The sequence below is a fragment of the Leopardus geoffroyi genome, chromosome A1 (assembly GCF_018350155.1).
Source record: "Leopardus geoffroyi isolate Oge1 chromosome A1, O.geoffroyi_Oge1_pat1.0, whole genome shotgun sequence".
NCBI classification, from domain to species: domain Eukaryota; kingdom Metazoa; phylum Chordata; class Mammalia; order Carnivora; family Felidae; genus Leopardus; species Leopardus geoffroyi.
This window is the reverse complement of record NC_059326.1, coordinates 121,885,595-121,907,804: the sequence shown is the minus strand read 5'-3', so window position 1 is coordinate 121,907,804 and position 22,210 is coordinate 121,885,595. Positions and strand designations below refer to the sequence as shown.

General features: G+C 44.8%; 1 protein-coding gene across 11 annotated transcripts in view; it reads left to right on the top strand.

Annotated features, from left to right (window-relative positions):
* PPP2R2B (protein phosphatase 2 regulatory subunit Bbeta) overlaps positions 1–22,210 on the top strand; it is a 512,334-nt gene that overhangs the window by 480,214 nt on the left and 9,910 nt on the right. For all 11 annotated transcript variants that reach the window (XM_045492888.1, XM_045492878.1, XM_045492850.1 and 8 more), the window contains one exon: positions 19,915–20,084. In XM_045492888.1, coding sequence (XP_045348844.1) covers positions 19,915–20,084 — 170 coding nt within the window. The remainder of the gene's footprint in view (positions 1–19,914; positions 20,085–22,210) is intronic.

Sequence of the window (22,210 nt, the reverse complement as noted above, 5' to 3'; positions counted from 1 at the left end):
AGTCTGAGGTGTTTTAGTGAATAGTGTGGTCATTGAGAAAATAGCCTGATTTCCATTGCAAATGGGGTACAGTTTGATGGCCAACCTGAAAATCCAAATCAGAAATTCCATTTTCCTCCAAAAGTGTGTGTAGTGGAGGGGATGGCTATTCTTTTTGAACCCTTCGGTATCTTGTTTAAGCCTCACAACAACACTTGAGGGTTGGTACTAGTAATTCTAATTTACAGATGAAGCACAGAGAGGTGCAGACACTTGCCCCAAATCATAATGAAGGAGCCAACATTTGAACCCAGGTCTGTCTGCTTCCAAGAGAAGAATTGATTCTTCTCCTTCTCCTGGCTGTTTGGCAGCTGGAGAAGAAGCATGATCTTTTGCTAATATCCAGAAGAATTATTGCATGGGGGTTTTATATAATCCCCATCAGCTGGATCCCCCAACCTAATGGTTTCCAATTGCAGAACTAACCCTGCCCTTGTAGAGAACATGAAATCCACTGTCTCATTATTCACCCTCATCGACAAACTTAATTGCCAAGTCCTGCTTCTCTAGACCACTAGATCCCTTAATAAAACCAAGGTTCATTCTCCCGGTCTCTGATGGAATGTGCCTAAAGACATCAGCTAAGATTGCATCTGCAGTGAATCTTAAAATCTCTGAGGTTTGACACAGCTTCCAAAAGGGATGAGTGTTGATTGGGGACATAATTAACAGTATTTATTCTAGGGAGGGTTAAGTTGAAAAATACCAGGCCCTTTATTAAAATGCTTTTGCCTGATGACAGGATTACAAACACACAGACACCACCCCCTTCTGGCGAAAAGCCAGAGTCTTGCTGCAAGGAGTAGAATTCACTAAAACCAGCCCTCCCCCTACCCAATCCAGCATCGACCCCATTCAAGCTTAGCAGCTATTAGCAACAGAGCAAGCAAGACCCAAGCAAGCCACAGAGTAAAAATAGAATCCCTTCCCCCTTCCCCCATCCTCATTTCCATTTTTGATTAATTTAACCAGTTCTGTCAATTAGTCATCCTGGAGACTCCAGTTGAGTGGATTTTCCTAAGAACTGGAAGGCTTATTAATTTTGGAGGAGAGTGTTATTCATTAGTAGTTGACGCCTTCCCAGACCCTGCCCTCTCCCCACCTAGGGGTCTTGGATAAGAAGGCAGTGAAGCCAAAAGTGGCTCAGGCACAGGGCTGCAGCCCCAGAGACACAGAACAGGAAAGGCTGGTCATGATGTCTTAGGTGGCTCTGGCTGCTTTGGGCTTGGGACGTCTCAAAGCCAGCTTGCCTGTCCTCCTCATCCATGACAAGCCATCACTGGCAAAGCAGTCTCAGGAACTGGGTAAGCATCCTGCATTTGAGGTTCAAGAAAACCTTAGTCAAGAGAATACCTGGAAGAAATTTGCCCTTGGGAGAGGCATTGGCCCAGGTAGGATAGGTCTTATGGTAGCCTGTCCCTTCCCACCACAGGTGATATCAGAAAGTTCAGTTCTTCCTCTGTGTGTTAGTTTCCTATGGCTGCTGTAGCAAATCACCACAAATTTCATGATGAAATACAACATAAATGAATCATCTAATTGTTCTGTAGGTCAGAAGTCTAGTATGGGGTCTAATGGGCCAAAATCAAGGTGTTGGCAGGGCTGTGTTGCTTTAGAGGCTCTGGGTGGGGGGATCCACATCTTGTTGTTTGAACTTCTAAGAGGCTATCCCCCCTTCCTTGGCTTATGGCCCCTTTATCTGATAGCCAGCAACAGTGGGACAAGTCCTTACCTCATCACATGACTCTGACTTTGCTCTCCCGCCTTCTTCTTCCACTTGTGAGGACTTTTAGGATTCATGGCATCCATCCAGGTAATCTAAACTAATCTTATTTTAAAGTCACCTGATTCGCTGCCTGAATTCCATTTACAATCTTAGTTCCCTGCCATGAAAGGTAAAATATTCTTGAGTTCTGGGGATTAGGATGTGGACCTCCTTGAGGAGACATTATTCTGCCTACCATATTCTTCAAATTTCACCAAGTAGGACTAAGTGCCCTCCACCTGACCACCTGATACTATTGGTTGAAATTATCTGTTTCCATTCCTGTCTCTCCCACTAAAAGCTTCCTCCATTATGGCTGAAGCTCTTTATTTGTCCCTTTTGCACTTCGCATAGTGAAGGTGCTAAACACATGCTTGTAGAACAGCTATAGTCATGGAGCTTGATAAATTTGCACGCGGGGCTTCTCTTTATTCAACTGAAAAGGCTCACACTACAGAGTGGTTGACTCCATCTGTGTTCACTCATTTCTAGTGTTGGGAATGCACTGGCATTTGTAGGTAGGCAAAATAAAGGGAAGAGGAGGAATCTGTGAAATGATGGTAATCAACCCACTATTCATTTATTTAACAAATATTGAGTGTTGCTACTCTATGTCAGGCTCTGTTCCAGGAGGTAGGAAGATGATGCTTCCTGCCCTCATGGCACGCTATCCAAGTAGATGGATTGACAACAAGCACAGCCACAAAGGCAAACAAGATAATGCAGGATTTGGTGAAAAGTGTTTCTGGAGAAGTAGCAGCAGCAAATGCAGAGGCTCTGAATCTGAACTGTGCTTGGTAGGTTGTGCTTGGCAGGGGCGGAAAGGAGACCAACTTGTCTGTCTTTGGTGTAAGGGAGCAGCGTGCGGGGAACTAGAAGGAGCCGGCTGGTAGCCCAGGTCACTGAGGACTATAGTGAGAAGTCACTAGAGGTCCTTGGGGGATCACTTGGACTCAGGAGTCACCCCCACACAACCCCCAGGCCTCACTCCCATTGTATTCCATGCACAGGGCTCAGGAGTCAGGCAACTTGGTAGCCCTGTAGGGCAAAGGTAAGGCATTTGGCTTTTATGTATGTAGGAGGGAGAAATCTAGAAGGGCTTGTGCAAAGGAGTGTCATGCGTGGACTTGTAAATATATCACTCTATGCAAATGAAACATGAGGAGGAAGAGTGGATGATGGGAGAAGAATTAGAAAGGCAGCAAACGGTCCAGGCAAGAGATAGGAGTGGCTTACATGAAGACTGGCCCAATGCAGGCTGTGCTTTGAGTGTAGAGTTAACAGGACTTGTTTGAAATCTAGGTCTGGAAGGTGAGGTAAAGGGAAGAATGCTGATGATGCCCAGCGTTTTGGTCTAAGCACATGCCCCGATGGAGAGCAGTGAATGAGCTGACATAGACTAGTGGAAAGACAGTTTCGGGAAGAAACTCACAAATTCCGTGGACTCACAGATTCCTGTAAGAAAAAAAAAAAAGCATAAATGATTATATTGCTACCTTCTGCTGTTTAGCACTTCACCATTTACAGAGCCCTTTCTGTTTGTTACCTTATGGATCCTCACACAATCCTGTGAGTTCAGACTCTTTCTTCCTTTTTGCAGCTTGAGGAAATGAGAACCCAGAAAAGTTAAGGCTAATACACCAACAAAGATCATGGCTTTATCATGGGTTTATTTCTTCCTATAATGAATACAGCCACGTTCAGTAGTACTTGCCCAGCACTGAAGGATAGAGAAGGGAATGGGGAATCTCTCGTGTGTGTAATTGACCCACGTTTAAGTATATCGGCTAATTCGAGCCCCCTGTGCAGTTCACATAATTCTATTTTGACAGCTCAGTAGGTGGCATCAATAACTGAGTTGTGAGATCTGCTGTCCACTCACGCAGCATCCAGCCCCATCAGCGCGAGTCCCTTTATCTGCGGAATTACTCAAAGCACCTGCTGGCCTCCCATGGTCCTCAAGCACAGCCCAGAGGCAGCCAGAGGGCAGGGGAAGCCTCACCCCCACAAAGCTTGTAATGATACTTGCTTATATCTTTTCTTACATCTTTAACCTGAACATAAGAATTTAAATAGGATTTTTCTTATGGATGGGCATCCTTAATCCTGGGGTCGACTAATGCATCCTGAAATTTTGGTATCATTTCAAAATCCCCATAATGTAATGAAATTGTCATTGAAGAGTTTACATATCAGAAAATGGGATCACCCAGCTTAAGAAAAAAAGATGGTGAGACTCACACAAAGCAAGGAACCAGTCAATAAATGTAAGTAAGGTATTGTGCCAAGCACAGTGAGAAAGACAGACGTGTAAGTTGCGGTTTCTGGCTCCGTGTACTTATCTCAGACAAGAGGATGTGAAACTATGGAATGTTTCTAACATAGAGTTCATTTAAAATTGAATGTGAAATTTAGATTTCCAGTGTCCAAGAGAGAAAACACTGACTACGTAGTATTTATGCTGAATATCATGTTACATTGTCAAAATGAACTGCAACGCCAGATGCCATCCTCATTGTATCCTGGGTGTTCCCCCAAAGTTCTAAATCATAGCAGTTTTCAGTCCCTACTTACTGAGATTCTTCTTATTCATGTCGTTGTAGAGCCACTGAAATACAAATGTGTGTTAATACAGCACATGATTGCTTGCACCTAAGGAAGTCATTAAGTAGCAGAAGCATTCCTTGAACAGCACCTGACATATCCTGCATAGTAAATCATGTTCAGTGAATGAATGAATGAGTGAATGAATGAACGAATGAATAATAGGAGACCTGTTTGTAAAAGACAGCTAGAATGTAGTGTGTGTCTCACAGGACACTAGTGCTGTGCTTCTGAAGCCAAGTACATAAATGAAGGCATCAGGGTGTTAGAAAATCAAAAGAGCTAAAACTCAGAATTCTCAGTTTTATGCTTTCCTCCTAGAAGTTTTCCTGCAACATTTGTGGTCTGAATAACAGACTGTAGTACAAAATCATGTATTATTTAATACCAAGGTATATATAATAAGCAGCTTTAAGGGTGATAGTGTAATGTCTTGTGATGTTCTGACGTTTGTGTCCTGATCAGACCTTAAGAGCTCTGTTCTCAAAGTTCAGGGAAAGAAGTGATTGCTTGTTCATCAGCCGTCCAGAAGGAGATGGGGGGCAGGGTGTCAGTGGGAGGGAGAAGAGGGGACAGGGAGTAGAAGAGGAAGCAGTAGACCAGAGTGGCCACCTAAAAGCTTTCTGACATTGGGTTCCCAGCTCTGTTGAAGTTCCTGAAGGTAAACCATAAAGGCTAGTTATAGGTATTGGTGAGACTCTTGTGGTTTGGAAACCAGGCTTTAATGAGGATAGAGAGAGGATGTCAACTACAGTGATCAACAGCGTTGGCTCTAGGGTCAGTCAAACCTGGTGTGGATAATGTGCACCTAACTTCTGGCACTTTACCTCTGTAAGCCTCGGTGTCTCCCTCCACAAACGGGGACAATACTGGAGCCTGCATTATATGACTGTGATGAGGGTGTAGTGAGATAAAGCCTGGCCCACAGAAAGCACTCAGTATTTATGAGTATTTTGTTCTTATCCCAACAATCCATGAGCTGAGACTTATAGTTGAGAAAATAGAGACTCAAAAACAGCAAATAATTTATGCAAAGTCAAAGGTCTAGTCATAGGTAGAACCTAGATTCAAACCAGGTCTGCAGCCTGTGGCTGAAGTTGTTGAGAAAGGATGCCTAGAAATACTTCCCACCGTTGCCTTACCAGGCCAGAGGGGGTGGTGGCTGGGTAAGCTGGGTCCTGGAACAGCAGGGAAGGGCTCGGGCATTCCACTGGCAAGGTCTGGCTTTTAGGAAATCAACCTTTACCAGGCTACCATGCTTCCTGCGCACCTACTGAGTGGGCTCCTAGAGTGTCCTGCAGGGAAGGGCGTGAGTAACCATGAAGACATCGCTTAGGTTTTGGCCAAATTCAAAATGAGAACAGGATACAGAGTGTCCCTCATTCCCCATGTCCAAGTCATTAAGCAAAAGTGCTTGCTGAGGGTCACAGCCTTTGTTTTCTACAGTGATAGCAAAACGTGTTCTCTCTTTGCATCAGAGCACAGAGGCTTCGAGGTCCTGGAGGCTCCTTGGAGGGGAGGGGGAGCCCATGTGGTGATAGTATGTGTGAGGAATAGGAGAGCAGAGTGGTTGGCAGGTAAAGATGTGCTCAGCAAATCTGGTGACTCTTCTCCACATTACCCCTAGCGTTCTGCGTTAGGTCTAAGAGACAGCTCCACTCTGGTTAATGCTCTGTGATTGGTGAGAGCACACAGTGATTGGTTAGACCATTCTGAGTCATTTTAATGGACCCTGTGCTCTGCTGTCCATCGTCTGCAGATTGAAGGGTTGCCCTTTCTCATCATGGGACCAGAGAACAGTAGTAGTCTGGACCAATAGTGGCCCAGAGAGGTGAGGCTGGGTTTATAGTCTAGCTGTGCCTCTGTGTGGCGGCAGACAATGGTCAGAGCCTCATTTCTTCATCTGGAAAACAGAAATGTCATGCGAATGGAATGGACTATCTACTTATGTAGAGTTTAGCACAGGGCCTGGCAGATGTACTCCAACACAGCAGCTGTTAGTACACCATATATGCATGCTCCAGGAACATTCAAGACACGGGTCCAACTGTCAGCGGGTTGGGAACATTGTTTTTGTGTAGAAAGCAGTGCTGGGAACACAGGCGTGGCACTGGAGCTGTGAGAACACCAGTATGAAGCAATAACCAGCCTGCTTCCAGGTTTCTCTTCATGCATTGCTTGGCCCATGTCTGGCTGGACCGCCCTGCTCAGCCGTGAACCCCTCTCCTTGCTCTGCAAGGAGATTACTGTCAGCAGGGAGCCGCCCCTCTCTCCCTCTCCGTGTTGATGCCTCTTATTGCAGTGATTATGTATCCAGCCTGGAAAATGGTGACATCTTGGGAATGCAGCCCTGGCGTCTGTGGTGCCATGACAACCAGCTGCCCAGCAGTCACCCCTAATAACGACCACACACCACACATTCACAGTCCCTTCCACTTGGGCGGAGGCTCCCCAGGGAGCACAAGCTTCTCTCAGAGCAGCTGCACCAAGACTCCTGCTGGGAACAAATTTTGAAAGAGAAAGAGAGAGGGAGATAAGAAGTCTCTAACCTGTCATGTATGGAGTGGGCCCAGGGGCCTGCGGACACAGCCATTTTGTTCTGGGAGCCCAGTGGCTAGAGGACCGTGTACTTCCGCAGTGGGAGGCATAAGGACCCCGCCGGTGCCTTTGCCATTCACCCAGTATAACCCGGAGAGGTTATACTGGAGGGGAAAAAACAAATATAAGAACTTGAAAAGCCAGGCCTCGCTGTTAGCAGATTTCTTCATTAGGCTCCTGTCGAGACACCCACTGCCAAGTTGTCATCTTGTCTGGATGGGAGCCGCCTCCTTTTACTGCTGCGGGCTGGAGAGAATGTGCTCAGAAATCTCCAATCGACATCTTTCCAGAATGACAGTTCTCAGAAAGGCACCAGCCCCACTTGGCTAATAAGTGATTAATCCTCACAAAGGAAGGACAAACAGGCCCAATTAATAAACTTGTCTGTGGATGTTATCCCAAATTCAGCCTTTAGATTGGCAGGTACGCCCTCAGCCAAACACAGGTTCTCACCTCCTCTCTCTTTAGATCACAGATTCCAGCTGAGGCCCCTTATGATAAATGCCTAACCCCAGAGCTAATGAGGCTCTAAGATGCTGTCCTTACTCAGGGAGCATGTGGTCCCAGTCTCTCTGGCTCCCGATTCCTCAGCTGGGAGATGCAGACCATTCTTACCCTGGACAGTGCCTGGCGGGTACCACAACTGCCATCAGTACTGCTCCCCTTCTGTGGGACCCGCCCCCCCTCCCCTGCTCCCGCACTAGGATTGCTTAGCTCCTTGTGAATCCTGAATATATGTTTTTTTAAATAACAGGAAAATAGAGAGGGTGGCCAAAATACCCAGCAAAAGGAAGGAAAGTACATAGTGGGCTGAAGTGGTCAAAGAAGGTTTCTTGGAAGAGACAGTGAGCCCTGAAGGTGGAAAAGGAAGCACGGGAGGGGCAGAGAGAGGTGCTATTCTGGACTGGATGTATTCCTTCAGAATTCATATGTTGAAATCCTAACCCCCAATGTGAAAGTGGCGCCCTTCACAGGTAATTACATCACAAGGATAGAGCCCACACATAGGGATTCATGCCCTGATAAATGAGTCCGCCCCCAGAGAGCTCTGTCACCCTCTCTGTCATATGGATACAACAAGACCGTGGTTGGCTGCAACCCAAAAGGGGGCCCTCACCAGAGCCTGATCTTGGTGGCACCTTATTCTCAAATTTGCAGCCTCTAGAACTGTGAGCATGTGGGGGCATCTGGGTGTTAGTGGGTTGAGCATATGACTCTTGATTTTGATTCAGGTCATGATCCCCAGGTCATGGGATCAAGCCCCACATCAGACTCCTGGTTGAGTGTGAAGCCTGCTTAAGATTCTAAGATTCTCTCTTTCCCTCTGCCACTCTCCCCCACTCACACACTCTCACTCTCTCCTTAAAAAAAAAAAAAAGGGAACTATGAGCACTTTGTGTTATTAATAAGCCTCCCATCTATTCTATTCTGCAGAAGCAGTCCACGCTAAGTCAGCGTGCATCAAATGCTAGCGCCTGCTGAGTGTTCCATAAACATTGGTCATCGTTATTACAGCATGTAAACCATAGACCACAAGCCACAACCCATGTGGCTGAAATGTGAATTTTGTTTGACCACACACTACAATTTTTTAATTGGTTGCTAACATTGAAACATCTGGATTCTTCAGAAAAATCTAGACTTTACAAATGAGATGCTCTGACTCTGCTGGACCCACATTCCCACATGGTAGCCATTGACTGGAGCTGAGTGGAAGCGGCCCTCTTTATAGGTTGTGGACACTATAGTTTGCCACAGTCCCTGCCACTTCTTGTTGTAAGCCCGTACATGCTTCATCTGTATCACTGTGTGCCTGGCCACTGGAGGGAGGCGCTCTCTGACTTCAGTGCAAATGATGAGTAGGCCAGTGAGGCCACTGTGGAGTATTTGAACAGAAGAGAAAGGGTCAGTAACATTGCAGTGCCGATCTCAGGCTTGATACGAAGGGCCCTGAATGCCAGGCAGAAGAGGTGGGACTACTGGCTAGTGGCAGTGGGGAGTCACTGTAGGTGTCTTGCAGTGAGGGGGCATTGCTTTGGGAAGAACTATCCAGCACTCAGTGGGACCACATGTAGTCTCATGTTCTGCTAAATCCTCGTGGAGTCTGGGCCACCTGGGTTGCTATCTTGGCAACTGCTGTGTTCTGGTTTCCCTGGACTGTGTCAGCCTGTGGGTACAGCAGCAGCAGGGCAGTGGCAGAAACGCAGGGAGGAGACGGTGGCTGAGCCATGGTGGCTCACCAACTCCCTTGAAAGCAGCAAGCCCATCACCACCCGTGCTGGCTTGCTTGCCAGGCCAGCTCTGGAGGAGCAGCTGCTGAAAAGGAGTGGGCATCTCGGGGACCCACAGGGAGAGAGAGAGAGCTGCCACCAGGCCCAGGGACATCACACCAGCTTCCCAGAGACCTGTTGGGCAAGAGAGCACGCACACTCTGTCCCCTTCCACTGTGGATAATTTGAGGAAAGTGGAGTGTCAATTTCCTATTGCCCCCGTAACAAATTACCACAAACAGAGTAAATGTAGTGACTTTCAGCAATACAGACTTAGAGTTCTGAAGGTCACAAGTCCAAAATATGTCTCACTGAGCTAACATCAAGGTGTCTGCAGGGCTGTGTTGTCTTCTGGAGGCTGTGGGGAGGGGAATCTGTTCTCTTGCCTCTTCCAGATTCTAGAGGCAGCCCCCATCCCGTGGCCCCCAGCCCCTTTCCTCCAGTTTCTGAGCCAGAGTTGGTGGCGGAGACTTTGTTCTATTGCATCCCTCTGACACGGACTTTCCTGCCTCTTCTTTCCCTCATAAGGACCCCTTGTCATTACACAGGGTGCAACCAGATAATCTAGCATATTCTCCCCTCGCTTAACGTCAGGTAATGATCCACCTAAATTCCCTTTGGCCCTGTAAGATAGTCACAGCTTCCAGGAATTAGGGTGTGGACATCTTTGGCTCAGGGAGCCTTTTCTTCCTACCACAGAGCAACAAGCGCCTTTTCTTTCTTTAATAAAAAGCTCTCAGGCATGATAAGGGAGGGGGCCCCCTCCTTGTTGAAGAAAGAACCAAAGAGCACAGGGTCCTCATCTCTCTTGCCCCCTAACCCGTGCACCTTTCAAAGTGCCTTATACCTATTGGCACTCAGTGCACATTGGTTGAATAGTGTGTGATGCTAATATTTGTTGACTTCTGGCCGTGTGCCAGGCACTACTGTAGATGTCCTGCCAGCTTCTCTCCTTTTTGATTCTTAATATCTGCATTTTATTTTTTAATGCTTATTTTTAAGAGAGAGAGAGAGAGAGTGAGGGGGAAGGGATGGGGAGGTGGACAGAGGATCTGAAGTGGGCCCCCAGCTGACAGCACAGAGCTTGATGCAAGGCTCAAACCCATGAACCGTGAGATCACGACCTGAGGTAAAATCAAGAACCCGATGTTTAACCAACTGAGTCACCCAGGTGCCCCAGTAGCTAGCTGCATCTTAAGGAATCTGAGTCTCAGAAAGTTACAGAAAATCAGAAAAGACAGTGTGGCCTATATGGGTTCTAGCCCAAATATGTCTGACTCCAAAACCTATCTGCTTCTCCAGTACCAGCCTGGCAGACAGACCTGAAGAAAGCAATTTGCAGTTACTGAGCCATGATCTGATCCTGCAGGCTTTCCACACGATGTCTCTCTGCCAGCAGGAGTCCTCATAGCCCACTATCCCCCTGAAATGCACTTGTCTAGCCTAGGAGCACCCTCCATCCCCTCAATGTCTTACAAGGGTCAGCAGGCTATGGTCTCCAGGCCAAATCTGGCCCACCCCATTTTGTTCAACTCTAGTGAAGAGTGAGGATTTTGCATCTTTAAATGGTCAAGTGAAAAAGAACCATACTGTTTTATGACATGTGAAAATTCGATGAGGGGCGCCTGAGTGGCTCTGTTGGTTAAAGTGTCTGACTCTTGATACTGGCTCAGGTCATGATCCCACAGTCATGGGACCGAGCCTCATGTCGGGCTCTGTGCTAACAGCCCAGAGCCTGCTTGGGATTCTCTCTCCCTCTCTCTCTGCCCCTCCCCCATTTGTGTGTGTGTGCACATGTGCTCTCGCTCTCTCAAAATAAAATTTTTTTTAAATTAGATGAAATTGAAATTTCAGTATTCATGAAGAGAGCTTTATGGGAATACATGGTCATCTGTTTACATATGGTGTGTGCTTTCACACCATAGTGGCTGTCACAGTGACCAAATGGCCCTGAAAGCCTGAAATAGCTGCTGTCTAGCCCTTTACAGGGGAGGTTTGTTGACCTCTGAGATACCTAGTACTTACTGATCCCTCAAGCTTCAGGCTGTTATTGAGCCTTCCCTGATCACACCAGCCAGATCAGATCCCACCAGACTGTCTCATTTCTCCTCCCTCCGAAAAAAACAACTTTTTTGACAAAACAACAATGTTGTTGTTGACAAAACAATTTTGACAAGTTATTGCTTAACTCTGAATGATTATTTATTAGAAGATCTATTTGTGAAATATCATACATGCTTAAGTATTTTGAAAAGTTATACAAAAGTCAGGAACCAATGTAATTCCTTCTAGATTTATCGCTCAGTCTCCATGATGCTGTGCCTTGTATTGCTACAGTGTTCACTGTTGAACAATTATTTGTAGAATTAATGAAGGGCTATATAAAAAGCAAATTGCTAGGGGTGTCTGGTGGATCAGGAAGTTAAGCTTCTGAATTTGGCCCAGTTCATGATCTCACAGTCCGTAAGTTTGAGCCCCACATTGGGCTCTGTGCTGACAGCTCAGAGCCTGAAACCTGCTTCGGATTCTGTCTCGCTCTCTGTCCCCCTCCCCTGCTCACTTGTCTCTCTCCCTCTCTCTCTCTCTCAAAAACAAGTAAACGTTAAAAAGATTTAATAAAAAAAAACATTTAAAGAAAATATGATACACACAGAAATATTTTTTTAAGAACAGCAAATTGCTAAGGGCAACTAACTGGGCATCACTCTTTGCCAATTCAGACTCCTCCGAGTCTTAATATGATCCCATTTCCCATTCTGCAGCCCATATCTGGGGACTGTGTCATTAGGCCCGAGATAGTATAGTAGCCACTAGTTAAATCTTACACTTCTTCTCTCACTGACCTCAGCTGGATGAAGGCCAGCATTATCAGGCCATGGGAGTTCCAACCCTCCGTGGGAAAATTATTGGCCCTTTCTCTCTTTGGGAAAAATTATTGGATGTGTCTTCTGTATAGTAAAAATTACTGCCTTGCATCTCAATTTCCAAGCCTTTTCTCTCCGGGGGCAAAACTGTTGCCTGCATATCTCTGAAGGAAAATTGCCATCTGCCTCACTCTGTAGTTGTGTCCCCATTATGGGGAAATTGTCAGCCATGTCTCCAAACACAGAAGCATGCCAGCTGCACTTCTCCACAGAAGAAATGTCAGCAGAAGTGAGCAATTTAAAACCCCATGCGTGATTTTGAGTCTGTGCCCTTCTCGTCATGAGCAGACCTTCATGTCTGCCTGCCTTGTTTCCTTTATTCTCCCTCTCTTCTGCTTGAATCATCCACACCCAGGTCGCAGTGAAGTCTAGCACCAAATCCCAGCCACCTGTACCGAGGAAGGTGTGTTCCAAGTGATAACCCAGAGACAAGCTATTGTGTGCCTGGGTTCCAGTCCAGTTAGAAGACCTAGAAATCGATTTCATAACTGGTAGCACTTACAATCTGACCCTAGTGGAAAAACACTGCTTTAATACCACGTCCGCCCAAAGCACCACCTGCTTGTTCCCTGCCGTCTTCCGTGTGATTCTGGGTCCAGGCATGGCGCTAAGCGCTCCAGGAAAGATCCATCTCATCTGTCCCACAGCCACCCTATAAGGTAGCTAGCCACTCCTCTCATCTCCATGTGATAGCTAAGGAGTATGAAGCTTGGAAGAAGGCAGGTCACTTGTCCAAGGCTTCACGACTCATAAGTCACAGAGCTGGACTTTATCCTAGGCCTGCCAAGCCTGGAACCACCTGTGGCCTCAGCCCCCACACCATGGCCGTAAGCTCCTGTGCAGTGTTTACTGTGAGGGCCAGTGCATGGAGCCACATGCAGGTACCACCTTTTCAAACTGGTTTCCCTCCAGCCTCCCTTCTCTTGTCCCCAGAGCCCACCACGGGCATGTGACATGCTTCCCACTTGGTTTTGTCCCCGTTGTAACATAGGTGGTCTTAGCTTTACGTTCCTCCGAACTCAGCAGTTTTCTTAATTCTTTCTCTGTTATGTCACCTCTTCCCCAGGATTCTGATACTGGCTTAGGTTACCCTGTCATCTGAGTTCTGTCAGGTGAACAGCACTGAGCTATGCACCATGAAGAATAATACTCTTCGTCCCATGCAGACATATTCCTATCTGTTCATGTTATAATACAAAATTCTTTCTGCACCGGACACCTCATGCAGCCTATAGAACTTAAAAGAAGTGTCAGTTGCTTTTGCCTATAGCATTGCAATTTCCCAGAGGAACTCTGTACTAGAGAAACTCTGGACTGCAAGGGATTTGTCCAAAAAAAATAAAAATAAAAATAAAAAAACAGTGGGGAGGGAGACGGTGTGATCCAGTAAGATCTAAAGGCAGGACAAAGCAGTGATTCTCAACCAGGAGCAGTCATGCCAGCCCAGGCCACAGTTGACAGTATCTGAAGACTTTTTGGTTGTCCCACCCAGGGCTTGGAGACTTAGTGGGCAGAGGCCAGGGATGTTGCTAAACATCCCTCAGTGCCCCAACAACAGGGAATTATCTGTCCAAAATTCAATAGTGAAAAAGTTGAGAAACCTGGATTCCTAAAGAATCATTCATTTTTTCTCTGCCTGCAGGACTTCTCAGCACCTTTAATAGGCTAATTGTAATGTCAACCCCCAAAACTGAATAGGAGTTTCCCAGGCTCTTTTGACTTAGAATCTAGAATCCCTGACATATTCCTGAGTGCTCTGCTGAAGTCACCTTGGGAAGGCTAGTCTAGAATACTGGGAATTGGGAGAGGAAAATGAAAAGACGAGATCACTGGAATTCATAGATCTTACCATCTGAGAGGTGGGAGGCACGTGGTAGACAATCCTGACTCACATTACAGACAAGAAAATAGTTCCACAGAGCTGAGAGTGGTCCAGCCATTGAAATCAGAGGCAGATCAGAGGTTAAAAGCATAGTCTGGGAACAGACCAAGTGAAAATCCTTGTCGTGCCTCCTACCAACAGTAGGATCCATGCCTGAGTTGACTGACTAGACTGATTGTCCAAAAGGGAAATAATACCTGTGAATACTGAGTAGGTTAATATATGCAAAGCACCCAGTGTAACAGAGTAGGTATTAGGAGCGGCTAATTTGTGTCCAGCCTGGATTCCAACAGCATCCTCCCCTCCCAGGCTGATGTCCTTTCCAGTATCCCACAATGGTTTGATGGGTACATGAGGAGATAAGGAGGAGCCGAGGCACAGAAGTGGGAGCTCACAGGGGCATATGGAACATTAGAGAGAAATGATATTGACAGAATGAGGGAAGGCCTGATTGTGGAGACAGTGTAATAGTAAAGCCTGTATCTACTGCTCACTAGCTGTGTGATCCTGAGCAAGGCTACTCAGCCTATCCTGGTCTATCTCATCAATAAGGACAGGGAGAATATCTCCCTGAAAAGTTTGAGCAGTAAATGGGATAAGGTGTGCAAAGCATGAGGACCAAGAAATGATAGATGTCATTACTGTTGGCAGTTGTCATTGGGGTCTCTGACACACTAGCTCCCTGTTGGCAAATCTGACACTTGCCCAGTGCCTTAGTCTGGACTGTTAGGATTGTCATCAAGAGTGTTTCCTCACCAAGGGAGCAAAGTTCTTCTCTCCATCACAGGTCTCTTCTTTCCTGCTCCTGATGTCTTTGTGTTTTAGAAGCTAGTTGGAAACCATGTAGGTCAGCAGATTTTTTTTTTTTTTTAAGACAGAGAAAGCACTAGCAGGAGTGGGGGGAGGGGGGATAGAATCGCAAGCAGGTTCCACTCTCAGCTTGGAGCCTGATGCAGGGCTGGATCCCATGATCCTGAAATGATGACCTGAGCTGAAATCAAGAATTGGATGCTCATTGAGGAGGGCACTTGTTGGGATGAGCGCTGGGGTTGTATGTAAGCCAATTTGAAAATAAATTATGTTAAAAAAATAAAAATAAATAAAAAAAGAATTGGATGCTCAACTGACTGAGCACCTAGGCGCCCCCAGGTCAGCAGGACATTTAATGCCAAGCCAGAGGTTACCAAGAGAAATACTCAAGCACTGGATCCTTTTGCATCATGTGTTTAGTAAATTACATGGACCACACAGTGATGTTCCGTTTGTATTCCACTAGCTCCTTTCTTTCCCTCTGATAATGCAGTAAAATCCCACTTATTCGTGTCTATAACTAAATTTGTATGATTGTTTAATATGTGTTTCTTCCTCTGGCCTGTGAGTTCCATGAGAGTAGGACTGGATCTATCTTGTTCCTTGTGTCCTTGGTATGTAGTACAGGGCCTGGCCTGTGTCCATCCAACAACACATGGTTTTTATTTGTATGTTCTAGGTAATGTACTAAGTACTCTGCACATGTGTCATTGCATATCAAAGACACTTAAATAGCTGACAACTAATTGTTCAGGGTGAATTAGTGAAAACCTTGAATTACAGATGACTTCCTATGGAATATATATTTTCATACTTTTGAAGGAATTGAAACAAATTTGAGGTGAATAAAGCATTGCTTTGATAGGTTCCTTTCAGGACCTGTTGAATTAATAGATAAGTATTATTTTCCTGTAAGACTTAAAATGAGTTGTCAATATCCATTCATCTAACGTATTTACTGAGTATGTCCTAGGTTTCAAGGAATATGGCAGGACAAAACAGACAAAACTCCCTCCCCTCATAGACCTTATGTATTAGGAGACACAAAATATATTTAAGGTCAATGCATATAAACTGGAGGAATGGGGCAGTGGGAGGAGGGGTTGCCTCACTGCTGACAGGCTACAGACATTAGAATTCAGGGGTGGCTCAGTCGATTAAGCATCTGACTTCACCTCAGGTCATGATTTTGCAGTTCGTGAGTTCAAGCCCTGCTTCAGGCTCACTGCTGTCAGCACAGAGATCCTCTCTATCCCTCTCTCTGCTCCTCCCCCACATGCACTGTCTCTCTCAAAATAAACTTAAAAAAAATAATAATGCAAGGGCTAGAGGTGGCCTGAGGGTCTGGGCTTCTTGTGGTGTAGACATCTTCACAGGGTCATACAAAGTCCTGAGGTCCCCAACTATGCTTGCTGATGATGGTGTAAGGCTTGAACCCATGAGCCCGTTGTGTAGAAACTGTGTTCCATAAATATTGGGAATGAGTTTTTTCTTTTGAGGACTTTGGCTTTATAAAAAGGATAGAATAGGACCAAGCATCATTAAGAGCCCCTCCACTCACTGTCCTCTAGTTAATACACAATTTAAAATATTTAGTGTCATCATTAGGGCGAAAAGAGCCTTTCTGCTTGGTGATTCGGTGATTCTATGTAGATGCTACCCTGCTTACCTTCTTACAGCTACTAAAATAAGCCCTTGTACATGACACTAGGCAGAATTGATTCATGGTTAAGAACAAGGACTTGAAAGTCAGTGAGATCTGAGTGCAAAATGCAGCTGTACCTCAGTCTAGCTCTGTTGTCCCCTGGTGACACCTCCTCTCTCTGCCTTAGTTGTTCACATCTGTAAAATAAAGAATTATTGTTTCTATGTCAGAGAACTAGTGTAAGGATTAAATGAGATAAAGCATGTAAAGCACAGGGCCTGGAACATAGTAAGCTCCCTGTCAGCAGTAATTATCAGTACTATTCAGTGTTGCTCCTGAATGAATGAACGTAAGTCATCAACTTGGTATTAAGACTTGGATATGCGGGACCCCTGGGTGGCTCAGTCAGTTAAGCGTCCGACTTCAGCTCAGGTCATGATCTCACAGTCTGTGAGTTTAAGCCTTGCATCGGGTTCTGTGCTGACAGCTCAGAGCGTGGAGCCTGCTTCGGATTCTGTGTCTTCCTCTCTCTCTGCCCCTCCCCTGCTCATGCTCTGTCTCTCTCCGTCTCAAAAATGAATAAAAACATTTAAAAAAATTGAGACTTGGATATGCATACACATGGTATAAGGTGCCAAGTGCTATGCTGGCCAGTACATTGCCTATAGCCTGCCCTCTGTGTCGTACATAAGAATGGGTAGTGGGCTGATGAAAGAATTGTCATCTTTAATCTCACCTCCATCTTCTGGGGCTGTCATTTTCGGGCCTTACAAGGTTGCTACAGTGGCATCCCAGTAGGCCACATGTGTGGAGAACAGATTGCTAGGTATAACCTTGTAAACATTCTTTATGTCATTTAAATAGCCCACAAGTTCTGTAGTCCTCAGTCCCAGAGTCTCAGTCTCAAATAAAATATGATTGGCTGATGGAGAAGCAGGGCATGCTAATGAGGATAAAAATAGCTCCTGACATTTATTGAGAACCTACAATGTGTCAATCATATGTTCCCAGCAATATGCATCCCCCTTCTGCAGCTGGGAAAACTGAATCTCGGTGTAGTAAATAAAATGTGAACAGCTGGTAAGTGACAGAGGCAGAAATTGATGGACTCCAGAGTAGGTCTGCTTATCCCTTCCCATTGACTGCAGGTGCATCAGGTGGAGATGACCAAGCCTCGGGGCTCCTGCTTGTCTATTGAGATGTTGGCATGGAGCTTGCCTGGCGTTTGTAAGTGCCCAGTTCTAATGAGATTCCCTTGAAGGGAAACTAATGTGAAAATCTAGTTTTCAAGGCCAGGGGCCTTCATTAATGCTTGATCAAAATCCAAGAGGTTTTTCTGTTTCACTGGGCTTAATTTTCAAGTTCAGTTCTGATTGATGAGGGTTTTTTGTTGTTCTCTTACATGGTTAGGTGAAAATTACGATTTTGGTTTGGCTGCTCCAACAAGGTTTGAAAGAGAACCCATTGTATTCGTGGGTTTTCTACATAGAATTGGATACTGACTCTGTGTAGAGCAGGAACGAGAAATCTCTGGAGGATATGTTAGGGAAGTAACCTGCAGGCTGGTGTTTGGTTCAGCCTAAGATTGTGATACAAACACTTAAGTGAAACCATACTCAGTTGCCATTATTTTAGGTTAAAAATAAGTATGGGCAAATGTCTGTAACTGTGCATCATACATGCTGAGCACGCAGATGGCAAAGAATTCATTCATTTATCTAACTTTGGTTCTAATCAAGCAACACATGTTTATTGAACATTTGTGCCCAAGTCTTTAAGTACAAAGAAAAACCAAAAAGAAGCTCGCACTGCAATTGCAGTAAGACAAACATGCAAAGTGTTAAATAGCAATGTGAGAGTACCAGAGGTCTTGTTAAATAAGTGGGCCAGACCAAATGTGGGGGGCTTCCGTGAAAAAAAATCATTTAAGGCAAAGATGGTATGCGAAGGATGAGGCCTAAGAGCCCAGAGGGATTTCAGTCTGTGAAGACAGAACAATCAGGCCTAGAAATGGGAACACTCAAAATGCACCTAAGCTATGTTCTATATATTCCATTTGAACCAGAGAAGTTCAAAATCAAGATCGACATGTTACAACAACTTTTGATGGGCTCTGTTGTCCAACTGAGGGGCTGTGCCTTTATTCGTGTAAGTGGAAATCAGCTGAAGCTACTGAGGTAAGAAGTGCCTGGATAGCAGAGCAAAGGGACAATATACACAAAAGACAAGACTGAGGCTCAGCAAAGCAACACTATTAAAAACCATGACTGAGGGGCGCCTGGGTGGCGCAGTCGGTTAAGCGTCCCACTTCAGCCAGGTCACGATCTTGCGGTCCGTGAGTTCGAGCCCCGCGTCGGGCTCTGGGCTGATGGCTCGGAGCCTGTTTCCGATTCTGTGTCTCCCTCTCTCTCTGCCCCTCCCCCGTTCATGCTCTGTCTCTCTCTGTCCCAAAAATAAATGAACGTTGAAAAAAAAAATTAAAAAAAAAAACAAAACCATGACTGAAGAGATAGGAAAATAAATGTCCACACAAAAGCTTATGCATGAATATTCATAGCAGCATTATGTGTAATAGCCAAAAAGTAGACACCCAAGTGTTTATCAACTGATAAATGGATAAACCAAATCTGGTATATCCATACAATGAGTTATTATTCACCCATCAAAAGGAATGAAGTGCTGATATCCACTAGAGCATGGATGAACCTTGGAAACAGTTTACTAAGGGAGAAAGTAGTCACAGGAAAACCCTACATTGTATAATTCCATTTATGGGAAATTTCCAGATTAGGTAATTTCATACAACCATAAAACAGATTAGTCATTTCCTAGGGCTGCAGGAGTAGGGAAGCAGAAGTAACTGCAAATGGGTATGGAATTTTTGAGGGTTAGTTGATGAAAAGTTTGAAATTTAGATTGTTGCAATGCTTATACAAGTATGTGATTATACTGACAAAAACAATGAACTATAAACTTCAAATGAGGAAATTGTACAGTATGTAATTTTATATCTAAAAAAAAACCCATAAACACATTTTTAGGCATCTCAGATGACTCCAAGTTTTGATATATGAGGTGACCCACAAAGACCAGGGGAATTGTGTAACAGAGGTAGATCCATAGACCTGGAGCTTGGAAATGCTCAGGGCTAGATCCATCAATGTACAGGCCCATGTGAGTCCTTCCATGAGAAGGAAAATACAGAAACAGTAACCACTTTCTGCTTCCAGGGAGATGACGGTTCTCTATTAGTACCTTACTCACATTCTGAAGATTCTACTCCAAATTAGACTGTTGTCTTTCTAGCTGGTCCATACATGGTAGAGTTAGTTGAAAAGGATGTGCTCATTTTGTCTTGTTTTGCTTCTGCCATGCAGTTTTTGAAGAGCCCGAAGATCCAAGCAACAGGTCGTTTTTCTCTGAAATTATCTCTTCGATTTCGGATGTGAAGTTCAGCCACAGTGGGAGGTATATCATGACCAGAGACTATCTGACCGTTAAAGTCTGGGATCTCAACATGGAAAACCGCCCCATTGAAACTTACCAGGTACGGACCACCACCCACCCATAGTTCCATAAGGCACTTCCTTTGTGGACCTCAAAGTCAGCTTCTGCCTACAAAGGCTTACAGTACACAAGAGTAAAAGACAGTACATCATCATAAATTCCATAAAATGATCCAGCCTGCAATTGCTATAGGATTTAGACAAGGGTACAGAAGGAGGAGCTTGGATTCAATTTAACCCATATCTACTGACCATTTAAATGTGGGATGGATACTACAGATACAGAGGTGAACAAGACAGACACGGTCCTGCTCTCTTTGAGCTGTGTGATGGGGAAGCCAGATGATGAACATGGAACTGAGTAGGTAGTGATGCAAGAGATAGTACTGTGTGCATGGGAGCACACACAAGGAGGGTCAGTCTGGCAAAAAGAAACCCTAAGGCTGAGTCTTGAATGACAGGAGCTAGCCAGAAAAATCATATTGTTAGAAGGATAGTATGTTCATAGCTGGTGTGTTCAGAAAGTTCTTCTGCCCATGTTCTGTATTCAAGATATCAAGAAGTCTAGAAATCTAGGCCCTGGTAAAGAACATTAGGTTATTTTGTCTTCAGGCTGAGTACAATGGAAAACCATTAAAAGGTTTTGGAGGAAATGATGACAGTTGGGGCTCTGGAATTGGCAGCATGCGGATAGAGGGAGAGGCAGGAGGAGAGTCTGTGAGTTTCGCTTGCTGATTCAATATGAAGAGAAGAGCAATCAAGAAGTGTACAGGTTTTTGGCTTAAGCATTGGCTAAATGGTTGCTATGTTTATGGACCAAGGGAACAAAGGAGAAGGCAGTGTGCAGTGTTTAGAATGGCTTTTTCTTAGAAGAGGAAGACCAGGTTTTGAGGTAGAAAGGATTTGAGGAAGTTCATTTCAGGTAAGAGCACAATGGAAGCAAAGATCAAGAGGCAGGAATAAACTGGTCTTTTTCAAGATATTTTGGGTTAGATTAAAAGAAGTACAAAAATTCTAGACAGGGATTTAACTTACCTATTTTTCTTGAAACATAATTCACATACCCTAATATCCATCCTTTCGAAGTCTATGTGAGTGTATTCACAAAGTTGTGGAACCCTCACCACTATCCCATTCCAGAACATTTTCATCATTGACCACCACATTCTGGCTATGCTAGGGAGGAGAGCCTATAGGGGGACATAGTAGCAAACACAACAGTAAAGAAGTTATTGCAACATTCTGGCAAAGGCTGAGAGTAGCTCAGATGAGCTTGTGATGAATGGAAGTGGCCAAATTCTTGTAAAATCTGTAGGAGTTGACAACAAATTGGATATGTGATGTAAGAGGAAACGAGGTTTTTTTTATCCTGCCCAATTAGGAAAATGGCAGTGCCATTTTATGCAGATGAGGAAATTGAGAATTTTGTTTGGGACATTTTGGGCCAAATAAACATCCAGAAACTGCAAGTAGGCAGCTCAGTTGGAGTTTGGGTATATCTTAGCTTAAAGAAAAGAAGAGGTCAGGACCGTGCCCTGGGAACCTAGTATTTACAGGTCAAGAAAAGGCAAACTAGGAGGAATGTTTTGAGAGCCAAAGAGACTATTTCAAGGAGAAGGAAACACCAACTACTAAATGCTGTTGCTAAATCAAATAGGAATGGGTAGAAAATAGGCCAATGGATATAAGTGGAGGTGAGTGGTAGTAATGAAGGTCTGATTTGCGTGGGTTTCAAGAGAGACTATAAATGGAAGATGTGAGTGCAATGAGTACAGATAACTCTTCCAAGAAATTTTAGTTTGAAGGGCAACAGAGAATTGGAGTGGTATCTGGAATGGGATATAGGCATAAGGAAAGTGTATCACAGTATACTTTATGCTGATGGGAATAAGCCAGTAGAGAAAGAATAATTCAAGCAGCTAAGTGCTTGAGGGAAGCAAGATGGAACAGGTCCACTGCAGAATTGGTCTTGGATGAGAAGATGGACAATCCATCCATCAAAGTCAGGAGGTTTGTAAATTTTGTGATGGGAACAATAGATGATTTCTTCTTATTGCTTCTATTTTCTCAAAAGAAGCAAGGTTCATTAGTTGAGTGAGAAGTATAAAACACTCATCTAAGACTGAGTTGAATACAGAAGTGTTGTAGAGTTGCTCAAGGATCCACT